Source organism: Dermacentor andersoni, chromosome 8, assembly GCF_023375885.2.
Source record: "Dermacentor andersoni chromosome 8, qqDerAnde1_hic_scaffold, whole genome shotgun sequence".
Taxonomy (NCBI): Eukaryota; Metazoa; Arthropoda; class Arachnida; order Ixodida; family Ixodidae; genus Dermacentor; species Dermacentor andersoni.
Window position 1 is genome coordinate 71,227,494 of NC_092821.1, and position 16,653 is coordinate 71,244,146.

A 16,653-nucleotide genomic window follows, 5' to 3' on the forward strand; every position below is an offset into this window, starting at 1 on the left:
GCAAGAAGCAGACTGGAGACAAGTCAGTGGGGGAATATGGCATAGGCTCAAGGATAGCACGGGAGAGTTATTAATAGAGTTTTCAGAACAGAATAATATGTGGATAATGAATAACTTCTTCCGAAAGCGGGATTGCCGAAAGTAGACGTGGAGTAGCCCGAATGGCGAGATTAGAAATGAAATATACTTTATACTCTGCGCTAACCCTGCCATCATACAAGATGTGGACGTGCTCGGCAAGGTGCGCTGCAATGATCATAGAATGGTAAGAACACGAATTAGCCTAGACTTGAGGAGAGAACATAAGAAACTGGCACACAAGAAGCCGATCAATGAGTTAGCGGTAAGAGGGAAAATAGAGGAATTCCGGATCAAGCTACAGAACAGGTATTCGGCTTTAACTCAGGAAGATGACCATAGTGTTGCAGATATGAACGACCATCTTATGGGCATCATTAGGGAGTGTGCAATAGAAGTCGGTGGTAACTCCGTTAAACAGACTGCCAGTAAGCTATCACAGGATACGAAAGATCTGATCGAGAAACGCCAATGTATGAAAGCCTCTAACTCTACAGCTAGAATAGAACTGGCAAAACTTTCCAAGTTAACTAACAAGCGTAAGACAGCTGACATAAGGAAGTATAATATGGATAGAATTGAACATACTCTCAGGAACGGAGGAAGCCTAAAAGCAGTAAAGAAGGAACTAGGAATAGGCAAGAATCAGATATATGCGCTAAGAGACAAAGCAGGCAACATCGTTACTAATGTGGATGAGATAGTTCAAGTGCCTGAGGAGTTCTATAGAGATTTATACAGTAGCAGTGGTACCCACAACGATAATGGAAGAGAGAATAGTCTAGAGGAATTTGAAATCCCACAGGTAACGCCAGAAGTAAAGAAAGCCTTGGGAGCTACGCAAAGCGGCAAGGCAGCTGGGGAGGATCAGGTAACGGCAGATTTGTTGAAGGATGGTGGGCAGATTGTTGTAGAAAAACTGGCCACCATGTATACGCAATGCCTCATTACTTCGAATCAGAAACACTTCGACTTCTGTCAACCAAAGGACCAGGCAGGATCCCGGAAAAGCTATTCAACAATAGACCATATTCACACTATCAATCAGGTGGTAGAGAAATGTGCGGAATATAACCAACCCTTATATATAGCTTTCATTGATTACGAGAAAGCGTTTGATTCAGTTGAAACCTTAGCAGTCATGGAGGCATTACGGAATCAGGGTGTAGACGAGCCGTGTGTAAAAATACTGAAAGATATCTATAGCGGCTCCACAGCCACCGTAGTCCTCCATAAAGAAAGAACCAAAATCCCAAAAAAGAAAGGCATCAGGTAGGGAGATGCGATCTCTCCAATTTTATTCAGAGCGTGTTTACAGGAGGTATTCCGATACCTGGATTTGGAAGAATTGGGGGTAAGAGGTAATGGAGAATACCTTAGTAACTTGCGATTCGCTGATGATATTTCCTTGATTAGTAACTCATGGGACCAATTGCAGTGCATGCTCACTGACCTGGAGAGGCAATGCAGAAGGGTGGGTATAAAAATTAATCTGCAGAAAACTAAAGTAATATTTAACAGTCTCGGAAGAGAACAGCAATTTACGATAGGTAGGGAGGCACTGGAAGTGGTAAGGGAATACATCTACTTAGGACAGGGAGTGACTGCGGATCCGGATCATGAGACTGAAATAATCAGAAGAATAAGAATGGTCTGGGGTGCGTTTGGCAGGAATTCGCAGATAATGAACAGCAGGTTGCCATTATCCCTCAAGAGAAAAGTGTATAATAGCTGTGTCTTACCAGTACTCACCTACGGGGCAGAAACCTGGAGGCTTACGAGAAGGGTTCTACTTCAATTCAGGACGACGCAACGAGCTATGGAAAGAAGAATGATGGGTGTAACGTTAAGGGATAAGGAAAGAGCAGATTGCGTGAGGGAACAAACGCGAGTTAATGACATCTTAGTAGAAATCAAGAAATAGGTATGGGCATGGCATGGGCAGGACATGTAATGAGGAGGGAAGATAATAGATGGTCATTAAGGGTTACGGACTGGATTTCAAGGGAAGGGAAGCGTAGCAGGGGCGGCAGAAAGTTAGGTGAGCGGATGAGATTAAGAAGTTTGCAGGGAAAACATGGCCACAATTAGTACATGACCGGGGTAGTTGGAGAAGTATGGGAGAGGTCTTTGCCCTGCAGTGGGCGTAACCAGGCTGATTACGATGATGATGATGATGATTTTTGCACACTACTATGCGAGGTCAAGTCGACGAAATCTCCTAGGTATATCGTGTCCTAGGGAAGTGTAGTTTTCCTACCAGAGGAGGGTTAACCGGGAACAGTCGGCATGACGAACCAGTTGCTGGACTCCTAGAGTGAGGAGTCGGCTCGCGGGCGGGTGAGCAAGGAAGATTAGCTTTCTTCACCCGATTGCTTATTCCTCTAGACTTGGATGAAGTTCGCATACTACTAATATTACCAATATTTACGAATCAATTCGATCGCCGAGTGGGTGTCATAGGGACTCAGATATTTTCTTGGCGTCAATAAGTGTAGAGCTATGAGCGACAGGACCGTTGACTTCGACAGGGTGTTAAAGCCGACTTAATTTGCTCCATAAGAACATGCATGAGAAGCTACTGTAGGAAATAATTCGCTCGAGAGTCATGATGAGTGCGCGTACGACATTGCACTTGTGTCGAATGGATTCAGCGAGCTCTTGCCGGTGTCCAATGCGTAAGGGCTTTGGCAATGACTGAGGGTAGTTGCACTTTGTATGTTATTGAGTCATGACTCAATGCAGGCGGGTTGAATATCGAGACCCTTTGGGCTTGAAAGCAATAACTCTCTATGGCAATGTACGCATTTTGGAGAATCCTCTAGTGCAGAAAGATACACCTGCCAGCTTAGTTTATATATTTATTAATTTATTTATTAATACCTCAAGGGTCCAAAATAGGACATTACATGAGGGGTGGACACGTAAAACCAGCAAAACATTGTGGAAACATGGTGAAAACATTGAGGTGTCGAGGAAAAGGCCACGCATATTCGACGTTGCCTTTCTTAGTGCTGCAGTGCCAAGGTGTGACAGGAACAGTGTGATAAAAATATTATTAATTCGAATGCCCCCTTTACTTATAAGTGCAGTTAGGGAGCTAGATTGCTAAACTTGTGCTGTTAGTGCCCAGGAATCGATCTGAAATGGCGTTATTTGATTAATAATGGCTATAACTGGGCAGTTAACGGAAGTAATCTAAAGGAAATGTTTTGTTGAGGTCCTTAAGTGAGCAACGTATTATAATTTAGCTAATATCGCAGTGTCGCGGAATGGCGCTATCTGGCGCGTTCAAATCTGAGAAATCCTGTACGTGCCAAAATCTGAAGGTATGTTTGGTAATTGCATCATTATTTTTCGTATTGTGCGTTTTCTTCTTAATTCAACTGTTGTACATAGGCTAGGCCATTACGAAACCCAATAATGTGGAAAGGTAACAATTAATAAGCAGATATGAAACTTTAAGGTCATCTCTAACGCGGGACGTATTAGTAAATAAGATAAAATTCTGGAACAGTCTGTTGTGCCAGTAATATTAGGGTATCTTTACTGGTTCAATAGGTGAACAATACATTGTGCTGCGCGAAGCAGAAGAAATAAACTCATTTCTAAATACATAGCCCGAACTCAAACAATCACTGCATACAATATTACACTATTTCAATATTATTTCAAGTGGCATAAACAGTGCACATCACTGCACGCGTGTTCATTCCAACTTTATCCGCTTAACCCGCAGTTTTATAGGCACTGCTGGATTAATAATCACATGATCCACAAATACCGGGAGCGGGTCCTGGATGTCCTCGGCGAGAGAAATCTCGAAATTTCTTATTATTGTATAAAGCGCTGTCTTTACCGTAACCATTCCTAGCCTGCTTGCCACACACATCCTGGGCCCAAGGCCGAAGGGGAAGTAGCTGCAGGTCACTATGTCTCGCTGTGCTGGCGAGAAGCGGTCCGGTATAAAGCGATTTGGTTCAGGCCAGATCTCTGGGTTCCTGTGGATGTGCCACGTTGGCGCGAAAACGCCCGTTCCCTCTGGAATGAATCGGCCCAGTATGGTGGTGTCCTCGACACACTCCCGCATTATGGCGACCGGAATTGCCGGGTACAAGCGCATCCCCTCTCGAACGACCATGTCGAGGCGCTCGAGCAGCATGACATCGTCTTCATCGAGCTCCATCTTTTCGCTTCGCAGATGTGACGAGGCCTTTGGCACAGCTGTTCGCTCGCCATGTTTTGTGTCCAAACATTCGTTCTCGGAATTCTGGCTCGCATTTGTCGGCTTCTCCGAGCTATGCGAGGATGACGAGCCGGGAATGTTATCTTTTGTTTCCCGTCGTTTGTGTTCGAGTCCTTGCTTTTCTTCAAAATTGGTTATGCCACATTCCATATCAGAGTTTTTGTGACGATGGAGCACTCTGTGAATTTCAGCTCGTACTTTTTGCTGCTCTTCCGGGTGCTTCGCGAGAAGGTACAACAGAAAAGCCAGAGAGGCAGAAGTTGTCTCGAGGCCAGCCATAAGAAGCACGACGATGTTGCATAACAATTTGTGGTCATCGATAAGACGCGCGCTAGAGCGTGCTGTCGGTAGAAAATTTCCAACGCCTTTTTGAGCATCAAGAATGTGCTGGAGCACATCATCTTTTCGCTCAGTTTCACGTGCTGTGGGTAGAAAATGTCCAACGCCTTTTTGAGCATCGAGAATGTGCTGGAGCACATCACCTTTTCGCTCAGTTTCACCCTTCCTGCGTTTTTTTATAGTAATCACCGTATGGTCCATGACATTCTGCACTGCTTTGCAGAAAGATGTAACCGGATAGAGCCACTCAAGAATGCTACGGAGGCCCGGATACGCAAACGCGCCCTCAAACAACGCGTTGTCCGCTTCTTGGAATATCACATTGAGTGATCTGAGTACAGGGTCGTCACTCTTCGTTCTCCGGTCTGCCTGTAAGAAAAAAAAAAGACATTGCTCTATCTACGTTGTATAATCAATTACACTAGTTATGTAAGTTATACCCTGTCCAGGTGGGGCTGCGTAAACGCTTGCCAACAGCCTCCAGTCTGTCTTTATTGGTTTCGGGTTACAAAACGCAACGCCCTACTGTTGAATGCAAATCGCCGCAATATATCGTGTCGTCTGAGCTGCGCTGCGTTAGAAATTTTGACAAATATTGCACGTCTGGGGCTTTGTAGCGCTCATTCCTTCGCGAAAGAAGGAACGTGCTACACTGAATGTGTACATTGCGTGCAAGGCGCTTAGATTATGCACAGCGGTAGTCACACGATATCAAGCAGCAACGAAGAACTGTTGCAACGTGTGCCGATTCGCCTAAAGAGCATCAAATGAGAAACGCGGCCCCTTGACAATGATGAAATAAACTAATAGAACTAATAAATAAGTATGCTGCTAGCCTTGGCACTGTGACAGTGTCTGACCATTTCTGGAACTTGTTGATGCTAGCTGCCTTAGCCTGCCGGCTACAATCAGGCTCATGCAAATAATGCAGATTTTCTGACAGGGATCATGAGTAAATCGCGCGATTGAGGGTTTTCACCTTTTAGTTCACGTGGAAGCATTTTGTTTATAAAGAGAAAAGATGGAGAACAATGCGGCCGCAAGAGTTGTATCATGTGACAGCGGATAATTAAGCTCTACATTTTTATCTGCATGTCGCTAACTTCATGCTGTAACTAGCTATCTGCACAACGTCAGTCAATATCGTGCCGCTTGTGTCGTCAGCAAAGTGTTCTAGAGCAGTTGATATATCACTCTACGAGGCCGCACTACCTTGGAAAGCACTGAACTTTATGCTTGCTGACAACAGAGTGGCCGTAAAGAAACACCTGATTAGCCCACGAAAAAGTTCTTGGGCTAAGACGTGTCTGCTGATCAAATAGAATGGAAGTATCTGTCAGTAACTGGAACAAGGGTTCGCAGAAAGACTTCCGTCGGAAGAAATCAACAACGACGCAAGCAGAGTGTACTACATACCTCAGAATGCGCTTTTAAGGCTTGCAAGCCTTGCTACCAGAGTTATAGCCCTATCTGACGCCTCTGTCTAGTGATGCAGATGCATATTTCTTAACGAAGCTCTAGAACCAAAACCAAACTTGAACCCAGAGTTACTGAAGGCATTTTCCAATATCAAAATGAACCGTTTCGAAATGAGTGCAGATGTACAGAAGGCATTCCTGCAAATTTCGGTACAACTGACCGATGGCGACGCCCTCCGGCTATGCTGGTATGAACTCCTTCCAGAGATTCAGAACCGTGACCCTTTTACAGAAATTTGTAAAATGACACGAGTGCCTCTCCGTGCAACAAGCTGTCTCTTTAGCCTGGCAGAAACCGTACGTCACCATTTCTCCACGGCCGGACATTATCCACAAATAACAATTAGCGCAAGCCGCCACCGCCTCCTGAATACTGACGCACTGGAGATTTTTATCGATCTGAGGAAACAGTACTGCATTTTCCGCAGGCGGCCAATGGTGAAATAGGTGCTCATGAAATGTGCGACGCGCAATCGATTAAACAGTCGTGCTTCAATTGAGCCAGTAGGTCCTCTGCCTAGTGGATGGGAAACTCAAGCACCTTGTTTTGATGTTACAAGTGCAGGCTTCTCAGAAACACGGAAATCATACATCAATTTCACGTGTGCAGTTACCCATGCAACACACGTTGAACTGGTGACAGAAACGTTGACCACAAACTTCCGTTTGATGTATAGTCCATCGAGGAAGAGGAGTCTATGAGCCATCTTTTGTAACAGCGCTATGAGATCGCAGCATACTTCTAGGGATCTAAGGAGACGGCGGACAACAATACAAATTAATTTAGAACTTATTCGCAAGCCACCTGATCAGCTTGAAGTTTAAAATTGAGGAGGCTGCTGGCTTAGGGGAACGAGTGGTTACGGCAGCCACACTTCATCAATACTTCTTTTTGGGCGAGTTGGTTCATCTTGAAACATATGGGTAACAGCACAAACAGGCGAGCACAAGAAGGTAGACACGCACAAACAGCGCTTGTGTGTTCGTGTCTACCTTCTTGTGTTTGTCTGTTTGCGCTGTTACCCATATCTTTCAAGCCTCACTTTAATGGGGGCAAAATGCGAAAACACCAGTGTACATAAATTTAGATATACATTAAAGGTCCCTTGGTGGTACAATTTATTCCGGGGTCTCCAGTACAGCGTGCCTCATAATCAAATCGTCGTTTCGGCATGTAAAACTGCATGATTAAAATTTTTACCGGAATGTTCAACCTGTGAAACCGTTAAAGCATCTCTTCGGAAACGTTTCTTCTCTTCGGAAAAGATCACAATAATGCTAATAAAACTGAACTTCGGGCTGTCATCAACTATAAATGCTTGACCTATGCATACACAGATGTGAAAGAACCCGAGCCTGCACTGACGTCTCACTTTCTTGCAGGAAAGCGATTCAACACTCCTTCTATCAGCGGTTCCGCTAAAGACGCGGCTTGAGCAACCTTCTCAACTCACTCGTTGCCGTCTCTTCGGCGAAAGGATGGAACGACCAGTTTTGCCGTTGGTGGCAACATGAATATGTGATGAGTCTCCCACGAGCACTTTTCACTGTGCCGCGTCCGTCAGGCGCACTAAGGACATGAGCTCTCCTTTTAGTTCACGAACATCATGCACCGCGGTGGAGAAATGACCGAAGTTATCCATTGACAAGATGAAAGGATCAGATCCAGAAAGGTGCGAATGCCGAATGGAACCACCTTCAGAAAACCAATTCAACCTTTGTACCCAATGGAATGAACCCAATGAACCTGAGGAACGGGGGCCGCATGCGGCCCCCGGCACGTCGTCATTTGTCGCTTCCTATCTGAAGGCCCACCTGGCAGTGTTGACGCCAAATCGGGTTAGACAGGAACAAAGAAAGATCGTTTCCAGTTAGCATTGTACCCCATTTTCACACTTAGCCAGATAACGTGTTCACGTCCGTTCTTTGCACAGGTTCAAAGAAGGGGAAGAAAGATTCTTCGTGGAAATAATGCTTCAGGCAAGGGCCTTCATCCAAGTATCTCCAATTGTATGTGAAGGGTTACTCCTCCCCTCACCGTCCCAAAACAATGGGCAACTCTGCCTCAGGCGACGGTGAAGTGGCTCGAGTTTTGTGTCGACACGCCGCTTGTCCGCAGACAAGATAGTGTGGGAACTAGCCCTTAGCAGCTTCGCTGAAAAAGTTCGCGGCTTCTCTAGGTGTCTCGTCTTCCCGCGCGCATCCAACGCGTGACGGTGCCGCCGCCCCGTGAAAGTGGCAGGAACTAGGCACGCGAGCTGTTGGAACGACCATCAACAGCTGACGCTGTCCCACTGCTGGAACGTTCTTTGTGACTGACGTTAGTAGCGCTCGGTTTGATTGGTGTTTGCAAGAGCAGAAAGGTGCACCTTTTTCTGTTGCGTCTGTGCGATTTGAAAGGCGGCTTTGCAAACAATGTAGTGGTCAATGCGTCATTTGCATGCTAGTATTAGCTTTTCTAATTTTAATTCTTTTTTCAACGTGTTTTTCTCGGCGACATGTTCCTTTCTAAGGGTGGGATGAAGAGAAATATTGCTTCGGAATGTCAGATATTTCTAGATCGGTGGACAGATAATTATATTTTTGGTGGGTTAGAGAATAAGGCGCTCTGGCTGGGCTATAAAGAAGCTATTTCGGTATTCAAAGAGTACAATTTACACCGGCGCTACCAAACTCATATTCGCGAGACGTACCACCCCTTGATGTCACAAGCAAGGACCGAGAGAATTGAGAGTTTGAAGAAAGGCCTGTCCATGCAGCAAGACATCTTTGAGAAGAACGTTCAGTAAAAGGTGACTCTTGTTCGGGCCAGTTACACCTTCGCCAAACTGATTGCAGAGAATGGCGACCTTCCACAGACGGAGAGTTTGTTAAGAGATGCCTATTGACTATCGCTAACTATCTTTGCCTGGAAAAGAAAAATTTGTTCAAGAAACTTAGTCTACCTGTCGGAGGGTCACCAGGTGAATTGAAGACATGGGCCAACAGTCGTTGCGTAATTTGAAAAATAGAGCAAGACCTCTCCAGCACTTCTGATGAAAGGAATGATGTCTGTCACGCAGCTTAGTTACTCATTTTGGTTCCAGGAGTTGGTGCTAAGTTTGAAGTGACAGAGGAGCTAGCTGCTCTTCAAAGCCTGAAGGGCACAACAACCGGTGAAGATATATTTATCGAGGTACCAAAATGTCTAGAAAGGGTCAGATAACCTGGAAGGAAGTCAAAAGTGTGACCACTGATGGTGCGAGAAATATGGTTGGTTGCAAAGATGATGTCATTGGGCGCATTAACTCCGCAATGGCCCACGTGGGTGTTAGTGCCCCTATTCACTTGCATTCTATTATTCACAAAGAATGTCTGTCTACCAAAGTGACCCGTTCCGAGTCAGTAATGAAGGTTGTTGTTTCTACCGCAAATTTCAATCGCAGTCACGGCTTGAACGATCCGCAGTTTCAGCAGTTCTTGTCCGACACGGATGCTGACTATGGGGATATCTTGTATCACAGTGAAGTTCATTGGCTAAGCAGGGAAGAAGTTTTGCAGCGCTTTTATGAGCTCCGCGAGGATATCTCAGCGTTTCTTCACGAAAAAGGCAAACCACTGCAGGAGCTTTACGCTGATAATTGGGTCGGGGAGTTGGCTCTACTGGCTGATGTTGCACATCACCTTAATGAGCTCAGTCTAAAATTGCATGGAAAAGGGAAACTCGTGTCCGGCATGCTCGCAGACGTTAAGGCTTTTGAGCTGAAACTCAACCTTTTCCAACAGAAGGCTAGTGAGTCTAACTTTTCCAAAAGTATTCGAGTTGCATCCGAATCTTTCAGAATCATTTTAGGGTGGATCTCGGGGAGATACCAAATATGTACCAGTTGGAACTGGCTAATCTGCACACAGGCGATGAGCTCAAAGACGCATTTGATGCGAAAGACATTCTGCAGTTTTACGGTGGCCTTAAAGACACAAGGTTTTCGAGTTTAAGGGAACTAGCAGCAGCCATGATAACAGTTTTCGACAGTACATACGTCTGCGATCAGGCTTTCTCGAGAATGAAGTTCATCAAATCAAACTTGCGTTCCCGACTAACCGATGAACACCTGCACGACTTTCTGCGTCTCTCGGTGAGCAACCTTGATGCAGATATTTGCGAGTTGGCTAAGCATGTTCAGCACCAAAAGTCGCATTGAATAAGTTTTCTCTCCTTTTTTGCTTGTAACCTATATTTGTAAATTGTAACCTTGTGACATGCGGGCTGCAAATAAACATAATTTCTATTCCAGGTTCGTACATTATTGTCAATTCCACCAATTTTTTCTCTTTGCCTGCAAAGCCTCCCCCCCCCCCCCCCCCGATGTGCCGTCTGGGCCCCGCGGTGTCGGCTTCATGCAATTCGGCCCTGCGCCTCAAAAGGTTGCCGACCCCTGCACTAACCAATTACCTGTAGTTAATTCCGCGGGTAGTGTAAACAAACTACAATCTTCAGACTTACTTATCGCGTCAAGTGGCAACCCAGCACTGCTCAGAACGCATTCGACAACCGCCATTTCTATCAAAAAATATGCAGAAACCCTACTCAAGTTGTCTAAGTATGCGTAAGCATACACCCAATTTCGCCTGGCGAATCCCCAAATTTCAAGTTGCACCGACCCCAAATTTAAGTTGACCCACCCGCACATTTCAAGTTGGTCAAATTTCAAAGTTCATGTTGGGCCGCCTCTTAACTTCAAGTTGGCCCTCCTCCAAATTTCAGTTGGGCCACTCCTAAATTGCAAGTAGGCCCACGACCAAATTTCAAATTGGCCGACCCCCAAGTTTGAAGTATGTCCAACCCCAAATATTATTTGGCCCATCGCTACTATGAACTTCCTGAAGCATTTTCTATGAAGCCCTATCTGTCCCAATGGTAATGTGTAAACCTGATCATAAGGTTATGCTTCATGATCCATATTTTTTGGTTGGAATTGGTACTTATTGCTTATCCAGCTAGCAATGATGTATGCTTACACTATTATAACGGTGAAATATTTAACTTTGCAAATTCCGCACTTTTGTACAGATAAAAGGCGTTACACTTTGCGCGTCAGAGCTCTGGTTGGGGTACTCCCCAAAGAATGCCTACGCATTATTACCATTAGTTGGTTAGTTGAGTTTAAACGGAGCAGCCGGTTCTCGCCTGCCATAGTTTCCACAATTACCCAGAGTTAAGGCCACAGAATATAGCAGCAGTTGTAGCACTGTGCTTATTTGCGAGCAGGTTTTGTTGTCAGATTCCTATGCCTTCAGAAGATTGTTTTGATGTGACCTTATATATATATATATATATATATATATATATATATATATATATATATATACATACATACATACAGCGCCGTTTATACACACCTCCAGTCCAAGCAAAGTCTTTGTGATCATCTCCAATACCATGCCGCGGCTTGCTTCGTGGGCGTCGACAATGTCGCCAAAACGTGCAGCTTCACCGAATTTCTGCACAAGGCCTGCCATGCTGCCGTCGATAATGTCAAATACTTTCTTTACTTTTCCAGCGGTGAAACACGTGTTGAATACTGAGCGTACTTCCCGCCACTTCTCTCCTGCAAGAAGCAGATCGACATTCATTCGCGACACAGCACGCCTGCAGTCGTTGCTTAAGGTTGGATTTCAAACTTATCCGCAAAATGCGTCATAGCGAGGAAACCTCATGTGCACAAGCTTAAAAAAATTCATATTTCCAGCCGAGGTACACAACTGGTTACATTGTTAGGCTGCCAAGCTACAGGTCGAGGGTTCAATCCTGGCCACGGAAGCCGCAATTATGAAGACAAAATGCGAAAACGCTGCTGCACATAGATTTATAGGCACGTGAACAAACTCCAGGGTGGTCAAAATTAATCCGGCATCACGCACTACGGGGTGCCTCATAAAGTAATTATGGTTTTGGAGCAAACGCCCGGAATTGAGCTTTGCATAGTCCCCTCTGTATGGTAGCGCGAAGTAAAGGAATATGGCAGCTATGGTACCGAGAAGTAATGGAATATCAGACAGAAACATGGACAGACACGAACACTTTCTCGCTGTTCTTTCTTCCTTTACATCGCGCGTCCTATCTCCACAGTAAATACGACGTACTAACTAGCGCGACCTACTATCCTTTTATGTTATGCTGTAAAATTTCAGCGGTTATCTTATGGTCGTATTTGCGTGCCTAAGTCTTTTATTCCAACAGGACCTCAACCCCAAGTTTACCAACAGACTCCAGCGCCACTCCTCCCTCTGGCGGAGTTCCGCGTCACCAGCTAATCACGTCGCCTGCACCATGACTCGCTTAAAGCGCTCACGATACCCCCGATCTTTGAAATATGTCTCCTCGCATCGCCATTCCTTCGCGTGGGTTTGGTGTTCAGATAGCCAAGGAGCCCGGTACCGCTGCGTAATGAACTGCCACCACAGTGACAAAAACACGCATTGCGTCTGCGGCCGCATATCAACGTCTAGATTGTTGCGGGTAAATGTACGTAAAGGACCACAAGTCGGCATGGACAACCGCCGCCCGCAGAATAGGCTAAGTCGGAATGCGCAAGCACGTAGTAATAATTCGCAAGCTACGTTGTTGCTTCGCCTTGTAGCTCATTCATGACAGTTTCGACGTGACGACGAGAATATCACACCAGCTCTACTTCGACGTTCTCTGAGTGACAAATTGAGCGTCGGATGCTTTGCACGCGCGACGCACATTGAGTTTTCTCATATTTGTTTGGGAGCGTGCACATCATTGCTAGCATTTATGTGGTGAGAAGTTGCATGCAGTTGAGAGATTTAGCACAGCCGTATGATTGGGTTCACATGTCTAAAAGAATTCGAACCATACTGTGCTGTGTGGCATCTCGTGTCCGCGAGTCGTCTCCGCGACGCCGCACAGCGTCGCGTCGCACGAAAACGTGTGCTGAAGTAACCAGGTCGGGGGTCAGGATGATTGTATCGTGGCGGGAAGGGCGGGGAGCAGTGGGCCGGAGGTCTTTAACACAGTCCAGGAGGCGTTGTAGGAATTTTTCTGGCAGGGCTGGTAGCTGCATTGATTTAAAGAAGTCTCTGGGGAGGCGCAGAGAACTGCCACACACCAGCTCTTTTGCTGAGCACTGTAGGTTTCCCGGTGGACGGCTCATAAACCGCGGAGAGCAATGGGTAAGACGTAAATCCAGGTGGCGCAATTAAGGCGGGCACCCTGGGCGGCCTTCACTATGCCATGGCACACGGATGATATTGTCACGTGGTCGTGACGTCAAAGAACACAGTAGCAATACTGTGAAACACAAAACTAACTTTTATTGGGCGAACCTGTGCCCACAAAAGAGGCTACACTTATAGCACAACGATAGCGGCGAACACGGTCGGCGATCGTCGAAAATCTGATCAGCGGGTCAAGCGCGTCGGCCTTTATACAGCAGTCGTCGAATGTTCCAGATTAACCGATGGGAACCGCGTGTCTTCCACAAAGTTCTACACTATTCGCGTCGCGCATACATGCAATCAGATTACACAAGTTGCGGTGAAAAACAGTGGACGGAACCATCGATAACATTCCAGAAACTTCTTTTACATGCAGGCGCGTCCTGCGCTGCGCGGTAACATTTGTTAGGCGGCCAAACGTGGTCGCCCGATAAAGATAAGTACACGTGTCAATATGCAGTGGTACGGCAATGTCTGGCGCGAAGAATGCGATTAAGGCAAGTAAACAGGCCGGACTCAAATTGGCATCCACGGCCTGTGAAAAACCTAAGCGAGATACCTACGCAGAAGTAAAAGCGCCGGAAACAGTCTCAGTGGTGATATCACGAATAGGAAGAGCACGATACCGTGGATATCACGATACCGTGGAAGCCCAGACCGGGAACGTACAATTAACTACCGAAACGCCGGTCAACGATCCCCCTCTTCGACACCTCCTAAGAAGATGAAAAAGGCATGAACGTAAACGCAAGTTGAAAATCCGTGTAGCCAATCTCACAAAATATGCCGAAGCGTATGAAACGTATACGTTTGCCGCCAGAATTGGACCCGCACATGCGACAGCTTGCAGGGGACGCTGAGCACCCAAGAAACATAGGAACTGATACGAGACATGATAAATCCGATCTAGAACAAAGTGACTTCAGTGCCGCATACCCACAAACCTATGCACCATCACCATGGCAAGAAGGAGGAAATTCTCGAAGAGTTATGGAACAAGTGCATCAGAAACGCGGTTGCCGCTGCCAAACCACATTGCGAATACGGAGGCGAGAAGAACGAAGAGATCTACCGATTCGTCAAGATGTTCGAGTTACTCGGAGCAGTTTGCAACCTGACCAGAAATGCCGCCGCAGGAAACGATAAGATTACGAACAAGATTCTACGCGAGTCAGAAGAAAAATCAATCCTGGCAATACTGGGCCTATTCAACAGAGTTGTACGACTGCAGAAGCGTCTCTTGAATGGAAGCACGCGGAGGTAACGCTAATACCCAAACCTTGGAAAGCCGCTGCAGTTGGACAGCCTCCTCTCCATATCGGTAACATTTCGTCTCGACAAGCTTTTGGAGCAGGTTGTCCTAAACGCAATGAACAAGCATCTCGAGGAAAAACGAATCGTGCCAACGACCATGTACGTTTTTGAGCTCATCTGTCGGCACAAGATGTACTCCTGCAGCTCAATGAAGGCATAGCGGACAACATCACGCCAAATACAGCGGGTATCGTACTGGCACTTGATGTGAAGTGAGCTTTTGACAACGTCTCCCACGAGGGAATACTTATAAATATCAGTGGTAAGCAATGTGGTAGACGAACTTACAGCTACGTGCGATCCTTCCTCATTCGTCGAATGGCCACGGTAGAACTCAGACACCGATTCTGTTCAACATAGCTATGCGGAAGATTCCAGATCACCTAAATGACATACCCGAGATTTGACATGGGATATACACAAAGTCCTCACGGTGTGGGCAGCAGAAGTTCCTTGGGGGAGCAGCAAGTGGCCCTTCAAGCAGCCGCTGACGCCATCAGCGGCTACGTCAAAGAGTGGACGCCGTGCGCCCCTGAGAAATCGGCGGTCATCGCTCTTCAGAGGGACTCAAGAGGGAAGGGTCAGGGGCCCCGAAAGGAAGTGGAAGTTCTGCTACAGGCAAAACCCGCACCAAACGTGAAATAAATCAGTGTGTTCGACTTTAAACTGCAGAGCGACGGGGGAAGCCTGGCCAACCTGCAACATCTGGAAGAAATCCACAACACAAATCATGTTTCACATCCATCTTATCTGAAATAGACAACAGAGACTGAAAGAAACCGACGTAGTCAAGATGAAACAAGTGCTGATTGCCAGTAGATTCACCTTCAGCACCCCTTACGTTGCCATTACACAAAGTGACGCGCGAAGGTCAGACTCTCTTACAAAGCAAACCTATAAACAGGCGTTACGGATTCCAACAGAGACCTCACCCAAACGCCTGGAGGAGCTGGGCATGTCCAACACAATGAGCGAGCTGACAGAGGTGCACCTGGTGAGGCAGATAGAATGGTTATCGCTCACTGATCCGTGAAGAGCTGTACTTCGACACCTAGGCCACTCCGTGATACTCAACGAGAAGGCGTTGAAGGAACGCCTACCCTCGAGCATGCGTAAGCGACTCTACGCCGCACTCTTACCAAGAACAAGCATCCTGAACAGAACAGAGACCATCGACACGCTCGCGCGGAAACAGTATAAAATAATTAGGCCAACTCACACGACATGCGGTACACGGATGCGGACAGCTACGAGGGCACACACGTCCATGCCGTCAGCGTCGTGGACTATTCCCTCCGTGGGATCGCCACAGTAACGATACAGCACCTTGACACCCCAGAAGCTGAAGAGGACGCCATAGTCATAACCTTGGTGAGAGACCTCCAAAAACACAACTCAAGACGATCACGGTCTCACACGAAGCCTAGCATAAGTGAGCCGCTGGTACAATTTCGCGAACGGTGATCTCCGTATTAGATACTTATATCCTTCCTGAAATGGCCACAATTGTATGCACACCCGGACACCAATCTTTCGCTGGTAACCTAAGGGCCCACGACTCGACTCGAGCGCGCACTCGCTGAGCCTCACAGCGCGACAACCGTGACGAGGAAAGTGCCGCACCGATTACAATACGTTTTCACCCCATACTACAACAATCTGCCGTGCAGTAAAATGTGTCCTACCGCACGAGTCTCTCACGCATCCCGCGGTAGTTTTCGTGGAGGCAGTGACAGATAAACACCTTTCCGCGCCGCATTCTTTCGCAAGCCATGTTTATTTATTTATTTATTTATTTTTTATTTATTTAGTATTTAGTATTGTTTCAGACACGCGGCAGGTCTTGGCTGGAAAGGCTAAAGGCTTAAAATTGTTTGCCTGACCATGGCATTGTCACCAATACCTCTCGACAGTGATGTAGCGTAGCATAAAACATGTTGTACATACATAGCAGCAGCATGAATTACACATGCATAG

General features: G+C 46.4%; 1 protein-coding gene across 1 annotated transcript in view; it reads right to left on the reverse strand.

Moving 5' to 3' along the window:
• Positions 1-2,989: 2,989 nt before the first annotated feature.
• LOC126538807 (cytochrome P450 3A6-like) overlaps positions 2,990-16,653 on the reverse strand; it is a 34,374-nt gene continuing 20,710 nt past the window's right edge. The window contains exons 3-6 of the mRNA XM_072284086.1: positions 15,896-16,043; positions 15,609-15,667; positions 11,521-11,729; positions 2,990-5,032 (exon numbers count right to left, since the gene is read on the reverse strand). Coding sequence (XP_072140187.1) covers positions 3,788-5,032; positions 11,521-11,729; positions 15,609-15,667; positions 15,896-16,043 — 1,661 coding nt within the window. The 3' untranslated portion in view covers positions 2,990-3,787. The remainder of the gene's footprint in view (positions 5,033-11,520; positions 11,730-15,608; positions 15,668-15,895; positions 16,044-16,653) is intronic.